General features: G+C 41.7%; 1 protein-coding gene across 1 annotated transcript in view; it reads right to left on the bottom strand.

Annotated features, from left to right (window-relative positions):
- The window catches only part of ZNF112 (zinc finger protein 112), a 25,074-nt gene extending 5,141 nt beyond the window's left edge, over positions 1–19,933 (bottom strand). Inside the window, 4 exon segments of the mRNA XM_040252520.1 lie at positions 5,049–5,135; positions 7,736–7,862; positions 10,940–10,987; positions 19,874–19,933. Of these exon segments, the coding sequence (XP_040108454.1) occupies positions 5,049–5,135; positions 7,736–7,862; positions 10,940–10,954 (229 nt within the window). The 5' untranslated portion in view covers positions 10,955–10,987; positions 19,874–19,933.
- Positions 19,934–21,203: the final 1,270 nt, after the last annotated feature.

Genomic DNA, 21,203 nt, shown 5'->3' with positions numbered 1-21,203 from the left:
AACGCGTTGGCTGCAGGGCAACTGTGTGGCAACAGGCTCTGGGGCAATGCGTTGGCTGCAGGGCCTATCGTTTGTCCATGAGTACTCACCTCAGTACTTAAAAACAAGAATGCTTAGCAATGTCTTTGGTTTCTCAAAAGCACAGCTTTCAGTTATTATACTAACATTTTGTCACCTAAAGATGAGATGGAGTTCCCTGGTGGTCCAGTGGCTAGGACTCCATGCTCCCAATGCTGGGGGACCCGGGTTCCATCCCTGGTGAGGGAACTAGATCCCACATGCTGCAACTAAGACCTGGTATGCTGCATGTGCAGCATATAGCTAAATGCTGCATGTTATAGCCACATATTGGATTATGTAGCAATGATTTTTTTTAAAAAAAGAGTTATAATCTCAGATTGGGAGGGATTTCCCCAAGGTACCATGAAGGAGAAAAATTAGTACTTTAAAAATAAGAATATATATTTTCAAAATTTTGCATGAATATAAGGTATAAACATGTTAATATATGGAAATAATAAATTAAAAGGTACTTCAAAATATGACATTACATGCCTACTGATACTATCAGGCAGGGGGACTAGCACACCATGGCCCTAGCTCTGTTTTTGTATAGCCTAGGAACAAGAACAGATTTTACATTTTTTAAACTGGTGTAAGAGAAAACATTTGGTCTCTTTAACAGAGATCAACTATAGTCAGCAAAACCTAAAATATTTACCATCTGCACCTTCAGAGAAAAAGTTTGCTGACATTTTCTCTAAAGAGTATATTGCCTGTATGACCTTGAACCTGAACTGAGATAACAACAGAAAAATCATAGAAGTGAAGTAATTTGTTTTAAAATTTTCAATTGACTCTCATTCCTACCCAGGAGCATTTCCAGCTGCACGGCTGTGACCACGGCTTTTGACATCAGAGTTTGAGGACTCAAGAAACATTACTAAAATGTTTGGACTCACATAAATGTCCAGCTTGGAAGTTCTACTTAAAAAAAAAAATTACAGCCCAGTACCCCCTTGTGAACACGATGCAAAAATCCTCAACAAAATATTCTGAATTCAATAGCACATTAAAAAATTGTACAAGACAATCACATAGGACTTATTCTAGGAATGCAAGGATGGTTCAACATCTTCAAATCACTACATGTAACACCCAATATTAGAAAAATGAAGGATAAAAATCATACCATCAAAAGCAACAAAAGCAAAAATAAACAACTGGGACTACATCAAACTAAGAAGCTTCTGCACAGCAAAGGAAACCAACAGCAAAATGAAAAAGCAAACTTACTAAATGGGAGAAAATATTTGTAAATCATATATTTGATAAGGGGTTAATATCCAAACTACATAGAGAACTCATACAATTCAATAGCAAAAAACAAACTATTCAATTAAAAAAAAAGTAGGCAGAAGACCTGAATAGACATTTTCCCAAAGAAGACACACAGCTGGCCAACAGGTTCATAAAAAGATGCTCAACAACTGCCGGGAGCCAGCACGAGGAACTCCATCCATGGCAAAGGTCATGAGGAGGCTCGGCATACGCAAAGGCAGGATCGAGCCTCAGGAAACCCCCTGTTCCTGAGCATCTACCCCCAAAACCAGAGTCTGATTTATGCTCTCACCTACACCTCTGACTTTACGGGGGGCTCTCCCCCATAACCATTTCTCTCGGAGAAGGAATTAACTTGCGGCTCCAGTTAATAAAAATTCCTGGGCGTGACAAGAGTGTTTCAACTTACAAACTCCTCTGAAGGTTCTCTAGCCTGCCTGAGCGGGTTCGTCCAGCCACATGTGATTGTTTACAGCCTCCCAACCGTGAGAGGTATGAGATGCTTTAAAGTTTCTATATGCAGACCCTTTTGAAAAGTTAGAAAATTATTAGTATAGTATAGTAGGTTGATTAGGAATTATATTGGTGAAGGGTTTTTCATTTATTGTGCCAATAATTACTGCTAATTCCCTGCCCTGGGTGTGACAATGGTGTTTCAGGTCAAACCTCTCTGCTGACAGACTAGCTTGTGTGACAACCTCTCAACCATAAACAGCACAGAGAGTCTGGAGTATTTTGAAAGTCTTAAATTAGCATAGGGCTTTTCTCATTGTTGAGTTAATGATTGCCGCCAGGCCTCCATATCCTTAGGCACCTGGGAATATATTAATCAATGTATTTGGAATATAGAAAAGGAAATATAGTAGTTTTTGATGTTAGCAATACTAGACTTTTTGAGTTAATGAATTTTCTCTTTTGTTATAGATCACTGTACTTTGTTATAAATCACTGTGTCCTTGCTATGTAAAAATGTAACTTTATCACTATCTTAAGACTAAATAGATCTTAAGGGGAACATTGGTAAAGGGTTTTCATTTGTTGGGCTGATGTTTGCTGCTAAATCTCCATATTCCTTGCCCTTATAATGAATATAACTAGCATATAGGAGAAATAAGTATTAACCTTTAAGATTAATCATGTTAAACCTTAGACTAAGTAAATTCCTTTCTTGATTGTAACCCACTACACCCTCACCCTATAGGAATGCAACTTTATTTGGAGGGTGGCGCCTGGTTTAAGAAAAAATCACCCCTGGAAAAAATAAGTTTGCTGGTTGACTGACCATTATCAGAAAGGGCCATAAAATGTAAGCAGGCCTCATGGCCATAAGATGATGTAAAACCCATAAGACCTTTGTATAATTTTATATGAAGCACCTGATTGTGACAAGGGTCAGGTCTGCTGACCCCTGTGTGACTCTGTATTCATCCCTATGTATAACAAAAAGTATATAAGCAAACCTGAAAAATCAGTCTTCTGGAAAGACTGATTACCCCGTGTCGTCTTTCTTGCTCCTCATTTTTCTGGCTGAATTCCCATCTGGTACGCGGGTACTCACCAAGCCTGCTAATTCTGCCTGGGCTTCTGAGATCGGACCAAGGAGGCCTCAGTGCCTCCTCTCCATCGGGAGAACGGAAAGACGCCTGTGGCCTACGTAGGTGGTGATTGGTATTCCACGTAAACCAAGTTATTCAGCCTCTTTTTCTCCATTAATCTTCCTACTACACTATTTCTTTCTAATCTCTCTTTATACTTCTAATTAAACAAGTTCTTTCCTAGGACATCTATTCCATCTCCCCCTTCGAATTACCCTGGATCCACCAGGGCTGGACCCCGGCAAACAACATTAATCACCAGGGAAATGCAAATCAAAATTACAATGAGCTACCAACTCCCATCTGTTGGAATGGCTATTATCAAAAAGATGTGTGTATGTGCTCAGTCGCTTCAGTTGTGTCTGACTCTTTGCGACCCAATGGACTGTGGCTCACTAGGCTTGAAGACAAGAGATGACAAATACCGGCAAGGATGTAGAGAAAAGGGAAGCCTCGTACACTGTCAGTGGGAATATAAGTTGGTGCAGCCACTACGGCAGTCGTTATGGAAGTTCCTCAAAAAATTAAAAATAGAATTATATGATTCAGCAATTCTACTTCTAGGTATTTATCTGAAGAAAAAGAAACACTAACTTGAAAAGATATAGCCCATAGGGTTGCAAAGAATCAGACATGACTAAACAACAAATGTACACTGTACATGTACACTGCAGAATTATTTACAACAGTCAAGATAAAGGAACAATCTTAGTGTCCACTGATGGATAAACAGATACAGAAAATTCAATAATAAATTAAAATGAAATCTTGCCATTTGCAACAATACAGGTAGACCTTGGAGGTATTTAAAGACAAATACTGCTCAATCTCTATTATATGTGGAATCTAAAACCACTCCCCAACACACACCAAGAAAGCTCACAGATAACAGATGGTTGGTTGCAAGAGGCAGCAGTTTGGGGATGGGAGAAATAGGTGAATTGATTTTTTTTTTAATTTAAACAAACTGAACAAAATTAAAAAAAAAAAGAAAACTGTAGCTAGGTCACGAGACTGTTACATATTAGAGGATGGGAGAGTAAGAAGTAAGAACAGAATGAGAAGATAAAGAACTGGGCATTTGAATGAAAAAATTAATGCGAGAGTGTCTCACCTGAAATTGCTGCATGGGAGGGCAGATTATCCTTAGGCACGGATCATTTCTGCTATTTCTTTTAGTTGCCTGGCTATTCTTAACCTTTTAGGAATAATGAGTACCTATCCATGGATATTCAAAAGCAGAGACATTACTTTGCTGACTAAGGTCCGTCTAGTCAAGGCTATGGTTTTTCCTGTGGTCATGTATGGATGTGAGAGTTGGACTGTGAAGAAGGCTGAACGCCGAAAAATTGATGCGTTTGAACTGTGGTGTTGGAGAAGACTCTTGAGAGTCCCTTGAACTGCAAGGAGATCCAACCAGTCCATTCTGAAGGAGATAGCCCTGGGATTTCTTTGGAAGGAATGATGCTAAAGCTGAAGCTCCAGTACTTTGGCCACCTCATGTGAAGAGTTGACTCATTGGAAAAGACTCTGATGCTGGGAGGGATTGGGGGCAGGAGGAGAAGGGGACGACAGAGGATGAGATGGCTGGATGGCATCACAGACTCGATGGACGTGAGTCTCAGTGAACTCCAGGAGTTGGTGATGGACAGGGAGGCCTGGCGTGCTGCGGTTCATGGGATCTCAAAGAGTCGGACACGACTGAGCAACTGAACTGACTGATCCATGAATACTAAAGGACACCTACACAGAATTAGGACAGGCGTTCTTCGGATGACAAATGACACTCTGGAGTATCTCTCTATCACATGGTTTACTCTATATCTGTTGGCTGCCTCAGGGAGGACTGAAGACAGGGAAGACCATGCATGTATTAACCGACTCACTCATTCAAGGCACACAGCAAAGCAAGCCAAGTAACCTCAAGGAGAAGCATCACTGAGACAGGTCTGATGGGCAGCAAGTGGGCCAGTGCAGCTGGGACAGAAGGAATAAGCTAGGATAGGAGAAGCTAGAGCAGTGAGGGTACAGACACCTCAGGGCCTGACCCCTTCTGACTCGTGTTCTGGGAGGGGCTCTCTGGCTGCTGGGTGACTGCCAGATGGTTCTCACCTGAACACCCATCTCTCTGGGATTCCATCATCAAACGCTCTTCTCTCTCCAGCTGGAATATAAGCTCTGGTTTGAACAGCTGATTTCCTGTAAAAAAGGAGAGAAGAGCAAACGTTTTCAATGTTGACCAAGACTAACTTGTGGTTTTTTGTTTTTTTCCCCTCCTGAATCATATTTTCATTTCCTGGGTTTTTTTCTTCTTCCTCTGATTCATGTTTTTGGCATCGTATCTAAGAAATCTTTGCCTAACCCAAGGTCATGAAAATTTTCTCCTGCGTTTCCATCTACAAGTTTTACACTTCTACATTTTACAGTAGGCCCTTCATCCACTTTGAGTTCATCTTTCATTTTGTAGGTGGGAGGCATGCAAATATATGCATACAGAAGTCCAAGTGTTTCAGCACTATCTGTCAAAAAAATACTTTCTCCAGTTAATTGCCTTGGCCCCTGCATTAGAGTTGCTTATTCCGTTCACTGCAATAAACAAATCCACTAAGAAGTGCTGAGGGTTGCGATTCATTCTCCCATCCTCCTCCAACTAGACCTAAAACTAAAGGTATATAGAGTCATAAAGTGTATTCCTTAGCTACTTCCATGAATCCTTTCTTTTCTGTTTACTGTGGTTAAGATATTTCAAACACAATTCATTTTTCTTTTCAATGATCATCACTTCACATTCTTATTTACTTTTTAGAATGTGTTGAACTAAATATTTTCTTAAAAGACTTCTTTGATGTGGATCATTTTTTTAAAGTCTTTATTGAATTTGTTACAGTATTGCTTCTGTTTTATCTTTTGTGTTTTTTTTTGGCCGCGAGGCATGTGGGATCTTAGTTCCCCAACCAGGGGTTGAACCTGCATCTTCTGCACTGGAAGGTGGAGTCTTAACCACTGGAGCACCAGAGAAGTCCCCTAACATATTTTCAAAAGTCCAAACTAGACAGAAAGGTGTTATTCAGACAAGTGTGACTCTCTCAAACATCCCTTCCACGCCATCACAACTCAACATTGACAAGAAACTAAATTCATGATTTCCTGATTAATCCTTGTGTTGCTTACATATATTTACTTATTTTCCCTTTTTTCCCTTACACAAACTAGTAAGTATACTATTAATGCTCTTTTGTACTTGGTTATCTTCAAGGAAAATTCCTACAAGTGAGTTGCTGAGAAAGGGTAAATCCATAGTTCTGTTGCTGCTAAGTCACTTCAGTCGTGTCCGACTCTGTGTGACCCCATAGACGGCAGCCCACCAGGCTCCCCTGTCCCTGGGATTCTCCAGGCAAGAACATTGGAGTAGGTAGCCATTTCCTTCTCCAACAGTTGTTAGACACTGTCAAATTCTTCTCCATGGGGTGGTATCGTGTTGCATTCCCATTGTCAAAACATGATAGTGCTTTATTCCTCACAACTTTGCACCCCCCAAAATAGTGTTAAGTTTCTGAATTCTGGGGGACTTCCCTAGTGGTCCAGTGGTTAAGACTCGGTGCTTTTACTGCTGGGGCCTGGGTTCAATCCCTGGTTGGGGAATGAAGATCCCATAACCTTCATGAGACAGACAAAAAGAAAAGTTTTTGAATTTTTGCTAACCTCATGAATGAAAAATGGTGTTTCAGTATAATTTGAATTAGTACCTCTCTTACTTTGAGTGAAACTGAATAAATATTCATATGTATATATATTTATACATATGCATGTATGTTTATGTATATGAATACAGGTGTACACATCCAGACACACCCCTAATCCTAGCTCTAAGCCCTGAGACCAGGAAACAAAGATACCACAGTGGCAAGGATAGTTCCTAGCATCCAAGGCCTATTTTGTAACTTTTCCACATAACAGCGTAGCTTTGGGTATAACAGCTTTTAGTGAGTCCTCAGAGTCCTCTAGTAACTTATTTGAGGCTCTGGGCACCCCCCAGCTTGCCACTGGTGTCAGAGTGTAGTCCTGGGGATTCCTGAACTTGGCCTGCACACAGAAGCATGTAGGGATATTAGGGCCGTGGCATGTGTAAATTACCCTCAAACGGTTCAGATATAAATTATGCATATGAGAAAAGAGCATTCACATAAATGATAAAGTAAATGGGGTGAAATATTACTCTAGGTGTGTGTGCTACGCTCAGTCCTGTCTGACTCTTTGTCACCCATGGACTGTAGTCTGCCAGGCTCCTCTGTCCATGGGATTTTTCAGGCAAGAATATAAGAGTGGGTTGCCATTTCCTCCTCCAGGGCATCTTCTCGACTTAGGGATCGAACTTAAGCTCCTGTGTCTCCTGCATTATAGGCGGATACTTTACCACTGAGCCATAGGTAAAAGCGATAGGGGTATTCTTGTTCTATACTTTTGCAAATTTTCTGTATGTTTGAAGGTATGTCCCTAAAGCAAAAAAACCAAAATACCTCAGAAAAACCACAGCTACAGTCACTGGCACCATGAAAATCCAAAAAGCTGCAGCAACTCGACTTTATGGGGCAGGACCACAAGCTCCCCATTCATATTAATAGTTCAAAGGACAGATTTTTTTCCTGGACAGAAACACACTGTCTCTGTCTCTGGGATTACTAGGACTTGTAGGTACCTAAGCTGAGAGGATGATTTTAGGAGTTCCAGAGCTTCAAATGACTGCACCCACAACGGTATCCCCGGAGGCTGACACTGAGTCCCCGAGGCGTTGTGCTCACCCACTGAGAGCAGGTTCCGGAAGTTCTCCAGCATCACTTCCTGGTACAGCTTCCTCTGAGCCGAGTCCAGCAGCCCCAGCTCCTCCTCGGTGAAGACCACAGCCACGTCCTTGAAGGACACTGGCTCCTGTGACAGCAAACACACACACACAATGTTTATGCAAGATGGACAGCCCCGAGAAAGTGTCAAGGACGGGAGGTGGTTCCAGATTCCCAAGGACCGAGTCACATTTCAGCAGCTGCCTTCTGTTTGCCTTTCACACTGCTGATTTGATCCACCAGAAAGGCTGCAGGAAAAGGAATCCTTGCACTTTAAACTGCTGCCTTTTGATAGTACCCCGTAGGTAAGTCCCTGGAGCTCTGCTGCATTGCATGGGCTGCTAGAAAAGCTTTAGTTCCAACAGTGTGCGACGCAGTCTGTTTTCCCTCTTTTTATATATGGATACCGCTTCTTTGACGTGCCAGACTTACAGGGCATGAGCCACTCTTCCTATTCAAGTATGGAGCCCCTCCTCTGTGCCCCCATACAGATGTGCAGCATTTACGGACACAGCTCTGGGGCCTCATTCTGCTGTGGGGCCCTGGACCCAGTTCTCATCCTCTCTTCATTTGCAGGCTGGTAACTGTACCTTAGGGTACTGGCAATAATAAAATGAGTGACTATAGGTAAAACACTTAGGGACAGGGCCTGGTACATAGTATGTACCCAGTGTGTGCATGCTAAGTCACTTCAGTGCTGTCCGACTCTTTGTGACACTACGGACTGTAGCCCACTAGGCTCTTCTGTCTGTGGAATTCTCCAGGCAAGAGTACTGGAGTGGGTTGCCATGACCTCCAGGAGATCTTCCAACCCAGGGATCGAAACCGCGTCTCTTTACATCTCCTACATTAGCAGGCAGATGGGTTCTTTACCACTAGATCCACCTGGGGAGTCCAGTTCAGTTCAGTCGCTCAGTCGTGTCCAACTCTGCGACCTCATGAATCGCAGCACGCCAGGCCTCCCTGTCCATCACCAACTCCTGGAGTTCACTCAAACTCACATCCATCGAGTCGGTGATGCCATCCAGCCATCTCATCCTCTGTCGTCCCCTTCTCCTCCTGCCCCCAATCCCTCCCAGCATCAGCCTTTTCCAATGAGTCAACTCTTCGCATGAGGTGGCCAAAGTACTGGAGCTTCAGCTTTAGCATCATTCCCTCCAAAGAACACCCAGGGCTGATCTCCTTTAGAATGGACTGGTTGGATCTCCTTGCAGTCCAAGGGACTCTCAAGAGTCTTCTCCAACACCACAGCTCAAAAGCATCGATTCTTCAGGAGCCCAAGTATCTAATAAATGCTAACTATTATTATGATTACTATTACCATCATCACTGCTGACATTTCACTTCAGGGCTACACAGTAATTTAAGGAATTGGTGGTTGAGAATATAGTGAACTGATACAAATAATGCATGCTTACTTAGTTTCAGAGTATATATTATTAACAATGTTGCGAGACTAGACCTATATGTTTCCATATAGACCTTAGTCCCTAGAACTCTGCTGGTTATCTCCTGAAGATAAATTACAAAGAGTAGAAATGGTAATGTTGAAGAAAAACAAACTTTAAAGTTTTGAGACCATAATGGCAAGTGTTTCCTCCAAAAAGATTTTTCTTAATTTATTCTGCTTCCAAGAAACTATAAATTCCTAAGCCTCCATACTCTGGACAACAACGGACATGAATACTTAAAAGCAAAAACCAAAAAACTTTGATAAGCTCAGAAGTCAATTTGGGAAGCAAAACTAGTTATCTCAAAAACTTTCATAAAATTGATAAGCAATGAATATTCCTCTCTTTTCATATGTTTACTGGTCATCTCTGTTTCTTGTTTTGTAATAACATTCATTCACTTGGGGACACTAAGGCCTTTTCTTCCATATATGATATAAAGACTTTTCTTCCTACCTTGTTATCTTTTCATTTTTATTTGCTAACAGGGAAATTTAAAATTTCTATATGAAGACCTGCTCAAAACTGCATTTGTTCTGTCTGGAGCTTCAAACATCACAACTTCAAGTCTTGGTCTCTGAATGAGAACTCTGGTTTGGTTTGTTTTTTCGTTTTTGTTTTGTGTCTCTTTCCACCCAACAGTATGCCTGATACTCTTGGTCCAGAAAGACTTTGGAACTGGCCAGACACATGCCTACTGTAAAACCTGTAGGATCTGAACTTACATGAACCTCTTATTTTCATGTTGACAGTGAAGATGATTCAGTCCCTCTCAGAGCAGTGAATAGAGTTACAGATGGAAAGTTGCCTGTGTCTCTTTTTTGGAGTATAGTTGCTTTACAATGTTGTGATAGTTTCTGCTACACAGTGTCTGTATGACTTACAGTATGACTAAAAGTTTACAATTAAGTACCTGTACTGCTCTAATAAATTCATGAATGGTATAACACACAAAGGTACACAAACAGACACAGACACACACAAAGAAAACTTCCAGGTCCTGGAAAGAAAGAATCTATATCTTTTGGAATGAAAACAGCTAACACACTTTTTCTGAGTTCAGCCTCAGTATATTCTGTTAGATAAAACTACTCTTTAGGTATTCTTTATACCAAGTCTGTGGGGGTACCACTTTTAAAAACTTATTTTAAGTTTTTAAAGTTTTGAATCCCTAGAACACTGGACAAATAATATTAGAATTCTCTCAGAATTACTCTGAGTAAAGATTAAATATAGGGAAAATGATTCTGTTGTGCAAAACTGCAAGAATCATCAAGACGTTAAAGGCTGTGAATGACGAATACTTTTTAAAAAAGGAGGAGAGTGTATAGTAGTTCACTGAAAAAATAGATGACAAAAATTGAGTGCTATAATCTTATGTGAAAAGACAATTCAAAATTGTATCTATTATCGCAAGTCTAGTTATGAATGCACATGAAAAATAAAAAAACAAGTGATTTGTAGGCAGGGTAATAATGTGTGGGCCTTCCCATTTTAAAATTTTCCATTCTCTTTTACACTATTAGTTGTGAAACAAAACGGTAATATATAAAAACTGAGAAAGGAAATTTTAAAGAACGTGAACCAAGAGAGCAAGGCACACAAATGGTATTGAATGCTGCCATTCTTTACTCTTGGCAAGGAAGAGAAATAAGGTATCCACTGAGAAATGAAATTACCTGTTAAGTGACAGAAATAAAAAAATCCAACTCACCTGGAACTTCATCATCTTCTTGTCCTTTTCCTGGGGAAAGGCAGAGACCTGAAGAGACACAAAACAAGAAAGTAGCCATGAGGGAGGGGGAAACGCATCTCTGTGCAAATCAGAAAAAGGTGTCCCTTCTCCTGGGCAGATGCAGCCACACACAGCTTCACAGGCAGGGGGTGGGTTGGGGTCTAACCATCCCTAGGCTAGCCCGGCAGGATGCCCATGAGCGAGGGGCAGCCTGCACCGCCACACCCTGCAGCCCTCACACAGCTCCAGCCTCCCCACATGTGCACTGGGAACCTGGGGGACGTGGAAAAGGAGACACAGTTAAGTGGGAGAGGAGAGGTGCTTGTTAAAAGTACCTCTGGGGAAAATTAGCTTTTAAAACCTCTGATTGCTATATATTTGCTGCACATTTGCTCTATATTTCCTTGTGTGTGTGCTAAGTCATGTCTGACTCCTGATGACCCAGTGGCCTGTAGCCCACCAGGCTCCTCAGTCCATGGAATCAGGCAACAACACTGGAGTGGATTGCCATTTCCTTCTCTAGGGGATCTTCCCAACCCAGAGACCAAACCCACATCTCTTGCATCTCCTGCGCTGGCAGGCGGATTCTTTCCCACTGCACCTCCTAGGAATTGCTCTATATTGGCACTGTTAAAGATTTGCTATAGATTTTTTAACCATGGTTAAATTAATTAACCTCTCTAGGCTTACTTCTGTAAGCTGCATTCAACACTAGGATTGTAATAGTACAAATACCATAAGATTGCTGTTAGGATACATGGGTGAGTAGTGGAAAACTGCTAAAACACTATACCAGTGTTTTAGATTAATACCTAGTAGCTTCAGAGAAGCAGGCACTCTTCTGCAATATAAAACAGTCCTTCAAATGGGGGTTGTAAGAAATCTGGGCAGCAGAGATTATGGTTTTTCACTTAATAATTTGTTGCCCTGATAATATTGCGGGTGGCCAAAAGGTTCATTCATGTTTTCCATACCATATTAGGGAAGAACCCAAAAGAACTTTTTCACCAACCCAATAACGTTCGTTTAGACTTTGAGACCACCCTTCTCAGAAGCTTAATGGCTGGTGAATATTCCTCCTGAAGCTGGAGGAGATTCCAGTGGTACATCCCTCTTCCCATGCGGATACGATAAAGATTATAGAGGCCCATGATGATACTGTATCTATGTGAAGCACTGGCTCCGTGCTTGACCCATGGGAGGATCTGGAAACCACGAGTTTGACTTCTTGGGTTCTTCCTCAAGGTTATTTACAATTCTCAACAGTCATTTACTGTTATTTATCTTCTTTACTATTCCCAAGCGACTTCCAAGTCATCTGTGGAAGAAAAAGAACTCAAAAGAAGGGAGAGAGGGCTAATCATAGACTTTGTGGCCACACGGTGTCTCTGTGGAATAAGGTTCCTTTTGTTCCTTTTACAACCTTTAAATGTAAAAAACATTCTCAGCTGGGGAGGGAGAGGAACTTAACAAAAATAAGCCATGGGCAGTAGTTTGCCCACCTGCATTCTCCACCCTCTTAGGTTTTTTTTTTTTTTAAGTCTTTATTGAATTTGTTACAATACTGCTTCTGTTTTTTCGGCCTGTGAGGCACGTGGGATCTTATTAGTTCCTCCACCAGGGATTGAACTCACACCCCCTGCATTGGAAGGAGAAGTCATAATACTGGACTGCCAGGGAAGTCCTAGCCCTCTTAGCTTTTAACACTTAGCTGGTCCAAGATACCTTTCAACAAGTTTGGCTGCAGTCTTATTAATTCCTAAAACTCGCTTTCCAGTCTAATAGAAGCAATGCTTTGTCCAAGCAGGCAATGAAGGGGGTGTGGGAGAGGTGTCAGTCCCTGGGTCGGGAAGATCCCCTGGAGGAGGGCACAGCAACCCACTCCAGTATTCTTGCCTGGAGAGTCCCATAGACAGAGGAGCCTGGTGGGCTACAGTCCATAGGGTCACAAAGAGTCAAACAGGACTGAGCACCTAGGTAGCAAAGTAAACTTTTGCAAGTTAATTAACCCCCAATGCCTCTGTCTCTTCATCGGTAAAATGTAAATAAAAACAGGAAGGATTCTGTAGTGGTCCAGTGGTTAGGAATCCACACTTTCACTGTCCAGGGTGCTAGTTCAATCCCTTGTTGAGGAACTAAGATGCCACGGGCAGCATGACGTGGCCCAAAATAAATTTTTCTAATGGAAATAAAAATAGGTTTATCAAAAAAAAAAAAATAGGTTTATCATGAAGAATACATGAGTTAATGCATCAAAGCATCAGAAAGCCAGTGAGGTTCATAATAAGCACCCAATAAAGATTAGCTATCATTAGTGCCATCCTCATTGTCACCATGAAATATACAGAAGCCACACATTAGCCCTGGTTTGTTTCTAAGTATATTTATTTTAGGTAGTAATTATCAGTAGGCATATATCACCTCTTGAGTATTCCTAAAAAGCTGGTGGCTTCAGCATCCCACCAAAACTGACTGCAACATGAAATGTGTATGAAAGTAAAGTCATTTCAGTGACAAGCAACTTTGCTGGAGTCACAAGTAGTGCCAAGTGACTATCAATTTCCACTGCCGTCCAAAGTTAAAACAAGGAATATCTTCATTCCTGCACAATCTTTTAGTGTGATACCATGGCCAAAACTCACAGGATTTACACTAAATGTAATTCTACTGTATGTAGGTTAAACAGTAAATGTTAAAAAATTGAATGAAGCTGTTCAGCAAGCACTTTTCCAACCTTAAAATAGATAAAGATCACCTGGGGTTCCTATTAAAAGGAAGTACCTTGGTCCCACCTCTACCTACAAAATTCTAGCTAAATTGGTATGAAACTGGATCCTACGACTTGCCTCTATACAGAGCTCCCAGGCGATAATGGTGCTTGAAAGACACCAGAGAAAAACAATGCGTCGCCTACAGGGGTACAGTGATTCAAACGGTTCCAGATTTTTCATCAGAAATCACGAGGCCAGAGGAAGTAGCACAATACTTTTAAAGGAATGAAAGAAAAGAACTGTCAAAGCAGAGTTGTATACTAAAGACAACAGTTTAGAAAAATATTTAGGGATGAAGTTGTTCTCTGATAAACTCAGAATTGTGAAAATGTTCTCTGATAAACAGAATTCATAGGGAGCCTACTTGCCTTAAAAGGATTGGTAAAGGAACACTTTCAAAGGCAGCAAGGGGGGAAAAAAAAAGTATCATCAGGAAGGAGTCACAGAACAGTAAATATCTGGGAAAACATGATAGATGACCTATCTCTTGAGTTCTTCAAAATATATTTTGCCATTGGAAGCAAAAATTATAACACTGACAGTTTTCAAAGTATATACTGGGTTGGCCAAAAGGTTCTGATTTGTCCATAAGAGTTTTTTATATGACAACTAGAACATAAACATAATGCATTATTTTTTCTCTGGGCAATGCTTTATGGTTTCTTTCTTTGTCTTTAGTTGCGAGTTTATCCTGTTTGGGATGTGCTCAACTTAAAAGAAAACCTCTAGGTTACACTTAAGATGCTAGAAAAGAGAAGCAAAATAAACCCAAGTCAAACAAAAGAAATGAAAAAATAAAGGTAAATGCAAAAATCAATGAAATTGAAAACAGATGTGTCATAGAGCCAAGTCAATGAAACCAAAAGTATTCTTTTTTTTTTCTTACCATAACAAAAACTCTAGCAAGAATGGCAAAGAATAAGAGATTTTTAAAAAGTTACCAATATTAGGAATGAAAGAGTACATATCATGACTTCCAGAAGAAAACATAAGAGACACTCTTCCTGACTTTGAGTTAGGCAGAGTTCTTAGACGTGAAAAGCACAACTCATAAAACACCGATAAATCAGACTTCATCAAAATTAAAACTTTTGCTCTGCAAAATACACTGTTCAGAGGATGAAAAGACAAGCCAGTCTGAGAAAAAATATTTGCAAATGACATCTGACAAAGAACTTATATTTAGAATACATGAATAACTCTCAAACATCAATAGTAAGGAAAATAGAAGTCAGTTACTCAATTTAAAATTTAGCAAAACATATAAACATTTTAGTAAAGAAGATAAATATGCTAAAGAAAAGATGTATCTGCTGAACATTATTAGTCATTAGAGAAATGTAAATTAAAGTCACAATAAGAGAACAACACAGGTATATCATAATAAAGGGTTTTAAAAAACCAACCGAAACTACGGAGTGCCGACAAGGATGGGAAGCACCTGGAACTCCCGCATATCGTCAATGGGGACGCGGAGCGGCAGCTATCCTGGAGCACAGTTTGCTGCTTCTTACAAAGTTACACATGCATTTTCTATATGACCCACCAATCCCATTCCTGGTCATAAATTCTAGAGAAATAAGCAAACAAAACAAAACAAAACCTTGTACACAAGTGTCTATAACAGCTTATTCATAACTGCCAAAAGCTGGGTAGCTCAGCTGGTTTAAAAATCCACCTGCAATGCAGAAGACCTAGGTTCAATTCCTGGGTCAGAAGTTCCTCTGGAGAAGGGATAGGCTACCCACACCAGTAGTCTTGGGCTTCCCTGGTGGCTCAGATGGTAAAGAATCCGCCTGCAATGTGGGAGACCTGGGTTTGATCCCCAGGTTGGGAAGATCCCCTGGAGGAGGGCATGGCAACCCACTCCAGTATTCTTGCCTGGAGAATCCCCATGGACAGGGAAGCCTGGCGGACTACAGTTGACAGGGTCACAAAGAACCGGACATGACTGAGTGACTAAGCACAGCACAAAAACATCCCAAATTTTCTTCAATGGGTGAATAAACTAGTATAACCATAAACGTAATATTAACCAGCAAAAACAAAGTACTGATACACACAACAACTTGGATGAATGTAAAAGGCATTACGCTGGGAATGGTTCTCAGAACTCCCTGAGATGCTGTTCCTGGGTTATAACCCTCAATTTGCCCAAATAAAATTTTCCATTAAAAAAAAAAAGGCATTATCTGAGTGAAAGATACCAACCTTAAAGGGTTACACATGGTACAAGTTCATTTAAGTGGCATTCTCAAAAAGATGAAACTATAGGCTTATAGTGGTTTCCAGTGCTTATAGACTCAGTGAGGGGTAATTATAAAGGAAATATAGAAGAATTTTTTGGACGTGATGGCACTGTTCTGTAGTTGATGATGGGGGTGATAATACAAATCTATACCTGTGGCAAAATTAATAGAATTGTACTCGTGAAGGGGAAAAACAGACAACTTTACTGTATGATGACTGTTTTTAAAAAACCTGCCTCTCCTCTGTAAAATGATGGTAACTGTTGAGACATAAGGTAGTATCTGTAAGTCACTGGAAACACTGCCTAGTCATAAAACACAATCTATAAATGTTTGCTATCATCATTTCTATCAATGTGTTTCTTAGGAAGCTTGTTTTATATCATGAAAAGAATTGTTCAGAAGCATTTCAATAACCTGAAATAAATGGTGGACCCTATAACTTGCCAATATTAAAGGCAATTAAGGAGCATCCCCATGGGTTACTTCTTTTCTGTTTCTGCTTTTACCTAATTCCAATTTCACGAATTCTGCACTGCAAACCCTTGGTGCTGACAGTCTGTTGAGTGGCTACTCTAACTTCAAACCCTTGCCAATCTTGTCCCATCTGCTGGGCACACAGAGGAAAATATGACGTGGTCCCACCCAGGAACAGAAGAATTTTCAGCGTACGAAAAAGAGACAAGAAACAAAGAGTGGTCCAATGGCTATGACTCCACGTTTCCAATGCACGGGACCCAGGTTTGATCTCTGGTGGAAGAACTAAGGTCCCAAACGCTGCAGGGCAACTACTGAGCCTGTCCATTCTGGAGCCCGTGTGCCACAGCTACAGGGAACCTCTGCCCCACAACAAAAGATCCAGCGTGCCGCAATGAAGATCCTGAGTGCCACAACTAAGACCCAATGCAGCCAAAAAAATAAATATTTTTTTTAAAAAAAGAGCCCTAAGACATAGGTAAGTCAAACTGTACAGCAGAAAACAAATGTTATCACCATCACTCTCCAAAGCACAATGCTCTCATGTCCCCTCGCTTTCTCAAATGAGTGTCATTTTCCAAGCTGCAAAGTAGCTGCTAACATCTCCCTTTCTTGGTTTTGCATATAAACAATGTGTCATAATCAGTTTGGGGCAGTTATAATCATAAATCGATCACTATTGTACCGACTCAGTGTTGGAGACTTGCTTTAAAATACTGAACAACAACAAAAATTGGAAGGGAGGATGTGTTGATACAAGACTGACAAATGATAACAAGGGGTGAATTTGGGTGATGGTTCTCCAGGGGTTCATTATTTTATTCTTATTACATTTGGCTCTGCTTGTAAATTTGCACTGTAAAAATTTAATGGGAAAATAAAACCTATCATACCTATTTTGTAAAACTTAAGTAAAAATCCAAAAATAAATCTACAGAACAGGAAAACATTAAAATATTACTATTGTTATCTCTATATCCTGTACTATATCCTTATACTTCATGTATTTTCTTAATTCTCTATAATATGCAAGCATTATTTTATAATAAAAATATGAGTTACAATATAATTCAAATAAAACACAAATAAATTGCAGATGTGGAAAAGGCAATGGCAACCCACTCCAGTACTCTTCTTGCCTGGAAAATCCCATGGACGGAGGAGCCTGCTGGGCTACAGTCCATAGGGTCACGAAGAGTTGGACACGATTGAGAGACTTCACTTTCACGCACTGGAGAAGGAAATGGCAACCCACTCCAGTGTTCTTGCTTGGAGAATCCCAGGGACAGAGGAGCCTGGTGGGCTGCTGTCTACGGGATCGCACAGAGTCGGATACGACTGACGCGACTTAGCAACAGCAGCAGAAAACCGCAGATGACTGAAAAGCTATCATGAAAACCTCAGAATTTTCATGGCCCCCTACAAAAATCCAAACATGCCTTCTCAGTGTGACACTAAACACATTAAGAAACAAAGCAGCATACTGGAACTTCTTGTTGCTGTTCAGTTGCTCAGTCGTGTCCGACTCTTTGTGACCCCATGGGCTGCAGCATGCCTGACTTCCCTGTCCTTCATTATCTCCTGGAATTTGCTCAGACTCATGTCCACTGAGTTGATGATGCCATACAACCATCTCATACTGTGTCACCCCCTTCTTCTCCTGCTCTCAATCTTTCCCACCATCAGGGTCTGGAAACTACCTAAATTCTAATCCCAGTTAAGCCTCTTACTGTGTGGTCTAAAATAAACAGCTCATACTCAGAACTTCCCTGGTAGCCTGGGGCTAAGGGCTAAGGCTCCGTGCTTCCAACACAGGGGGCAAGGATTCAGTCCCTGAACAGGGACCTAAATCCCACATGCCACAGCTAGACCTGGCGCAATCAAATTAATAAAATTACTTAAAAAAGAAAGCATCATACTCTCTGTATGTTTCCTCATCTTTAACATGGGAATAACAGTATCCACTCTCGTAAGGATTAAGTACATTCATTCACAGAAAACTCCGAGAATAATGTTTAAATACTGTCACTATTAGCTTTCCAGGTGGCTCAGTGGTAAAGAATCCCCCTGCCCATGCAGGAGACACAGGAGACGGGGGTTCGATCCTTGGGTCAGGAAGATCCTGTGGAGGAGGAAATGGCAACCCACTCCAGTATTCTTGCCTGAAAAATTCCATGGACAGTGCAGACTGCCGGGCTATAGACTCTGGGGTCGCAAAGCATCAGACATGACTGAGCCTACAAGTACAGGCTGTAATTATTAACTATGCCCAAGCACTCCCCCATCCCTTCTAGCATTTATTCAACAAATATCAGGGCATCTTTGTAGCAGAAGAATTTGTCCACGAGTGACATGAATGTCATCTCCTCTGCGAAGAGATGACATAAGAGGAAGAAGGAAGCTAAGTCCCACTCAGGTGAGGCTCTGCTGTCTGGGGCCAAAGGCGCATTCCCTTTTCACTGCAGCCTTTTTCAAGAAGTCAAGGCTGTGAAGCAGAAAGGAACCTGAGAGAAATTGGAACTCCATCAGCATTCCTGCATAAATCCCAGTGCACATCCCAGACTACGGGCAGAAGTGACCTTCCCCAAAAATCATTAGGAATCCAGGTACAGCTCTGACTCCTTCAGGGATCAGAGAACGGCCAGGAACACTGCTGCAAGAGCTCTGACCCCAACCCGGGTTCACAGAAGCCTTCAGGAAACCAAGCGCTCCTCGGGAAATTAAAAAATACTAGTAATAAGAGACCTTGTGATTTTTAACCACAGGTTAGCCTCTGTTCTAAGTCTTTCCCTATATATTTTCATTTAACTCTCAAACTACCCCTATTAGGTTGACACTGCGGCTTCCCATACGGCGCAGTGGTAAAGAATCCACCTGCCAAGGCAGGAGACGCAAGAGACGCGGGTTTAGAACCCAGGGTCAGGAAGATCCCCTGGAGGACGGCTCAGCAACGCACTCCAGTATTCCCACCTGGAAAACTCCATGGACAGGGGAGGCTGGTGGCCTGTAGTTCATGGGGTCGCAAAGAGTTGGACACGGCTGAGCACACATACACAGGTAGACACTAATACCAACTTAAAAGAAGAGGAAAGAGAGGCAGAGACGTTAAGACTCTGGTGGAATATACTATTAGGAAGCGTCATCACGGGCTGGTGGTCAGGAAACGGGCTGGGAAAGTACAGAACGCAGGAGACAAACCAAACCCAGCGATACAGGGCCCTGGTCGGGGCCCCTAAACGGGGGATACACCAACAGTCCCGCGCTCCTGGACGCTTAGTCAAAGGGCGCACCATCCCCGCTGCGCCGCAGGTGGTTCCTTCCACCAGACCGAGGGCCAGGTCGCTACTGGCCCACAAGAAAGCGAAGAAAGGGCAGTGTGGACGCGGAAAGAGGGGACCAGCAAACGGAGGGCTCACCTTTCCGAGAGGAACGAAGGCCGCGGCCTCGCGTACCTGAGCCGGAAGTGACTCTGCCTACAGAGACCTCCCGGACTACGCTTCCCAGAATTCCCGACAGGAGCATGGACACAACCACCGCCTGGAGCGGAAGTTCTTCAACGACGGTATTCCCGTACTACACTAACCAGAATTTAGGGCTGATCGCTATACTGAGCTTGTGGATTGTATTTTCACAGCATCCCCTCTCGGAACGAATTTCGTAGCCCCGCCTCCCTGGAGCCGAAACGTTTCCAAACCTAGAGCGCTCTACTACACAATTCTGTATTTTCTCCAGAAGACAATGCATTAACATCGCCTTTTCAGAGCGTAATTGTCTCTGGGATTATTAAGAATTCAATATCATCTTTATCCTTTATGAGTGAAGTGAGTGACGTCGCTCAGTCGTGTCCGACCCCGTGGACTGTAACCTACCAGGCTCCTCCGTCCATGGGATTTTCCAGGCAAGAATACTGGAGTGGGTTGCCATTTGCTTCTCCAGGGGATCTTCCCGACCCAGGGATTGAACCCGGGTCTCCCGCCTTGCAGGCAAACGCTTTAACCTCTCAGCCACCAGGGATTATCTACAACGTTTCATTATTCAGTTATCCAACCATTATTTCAGTAAAGTATCAACTTACTATTACTTGAAATAAAATACAATAAAGAGCTGCAGATGCATGAGAAAGCTCACTGAAAACACAATCATTTACATAACTTTCTTGGTCTTTTACAAACTATTCCTTCCAGACTAGACAACAAACAAATCAAAATGAGGTTGGGACTGCAAATACCTTGGTTCAATTCCCAACTCAGGTTCTTAGTAGTTGGATGACCTCAGCTAGGAAAATTTTGCTCTGAGTCTCAATGTCCTCCTTTTTAAATGGGCAGATAACCCACCTCCCTGGGCTTTTGTGAGAATTAAATGTGGTTATTTGTATCAAGCCCTTAAAATGGCTATTATCACTATTATTTATGCCCAAGTATTCCTCCTACCCACTCCTATTTTATTCAACAAACATTTAAACATGTAGCAGAATGTGTAATAATTATTAAAAGAAACTTCTCCACTGAGAACAGAGATGATATGGCAAAAAGAAGGATGCTAAATTCTACTCAGGCTAAGGTTCTGCTGCTAGGACCTGGAGTCATTCAATTCTCCTTCCTACAGCCCTCTTCAAGTTAGGGCTAAGAAAGGAAAGGAAGCAGGGAGAAATCAGAACTCTGTCTCCCTTGTGCACACACACTATCCTGGAGACACATACACACATACCAACTCCACTTCTGAGACAGAAAATGAATCCAGAAGGAA

This window comes from Oryx dammah, unplaced genomic scaffold (assembly GCF_014754425.2).
Source record: "Oryx dammah isolate SB20612 unplaced genomic scaffold, SCBI_Odam_1.1 HiC_scaffold_13, whole genome shotgun sequence".
Lineage (NCBI taxonomy): Eukaryota > Metazoa > Chordata > Mammalia > Artiodactyla > Bovidae > Oryx > Oryx dammah.
Note: the sequence above shows the minus strand (reverse complement) of the source record. Positions and strands in the feature narration are given on the sequence as shown.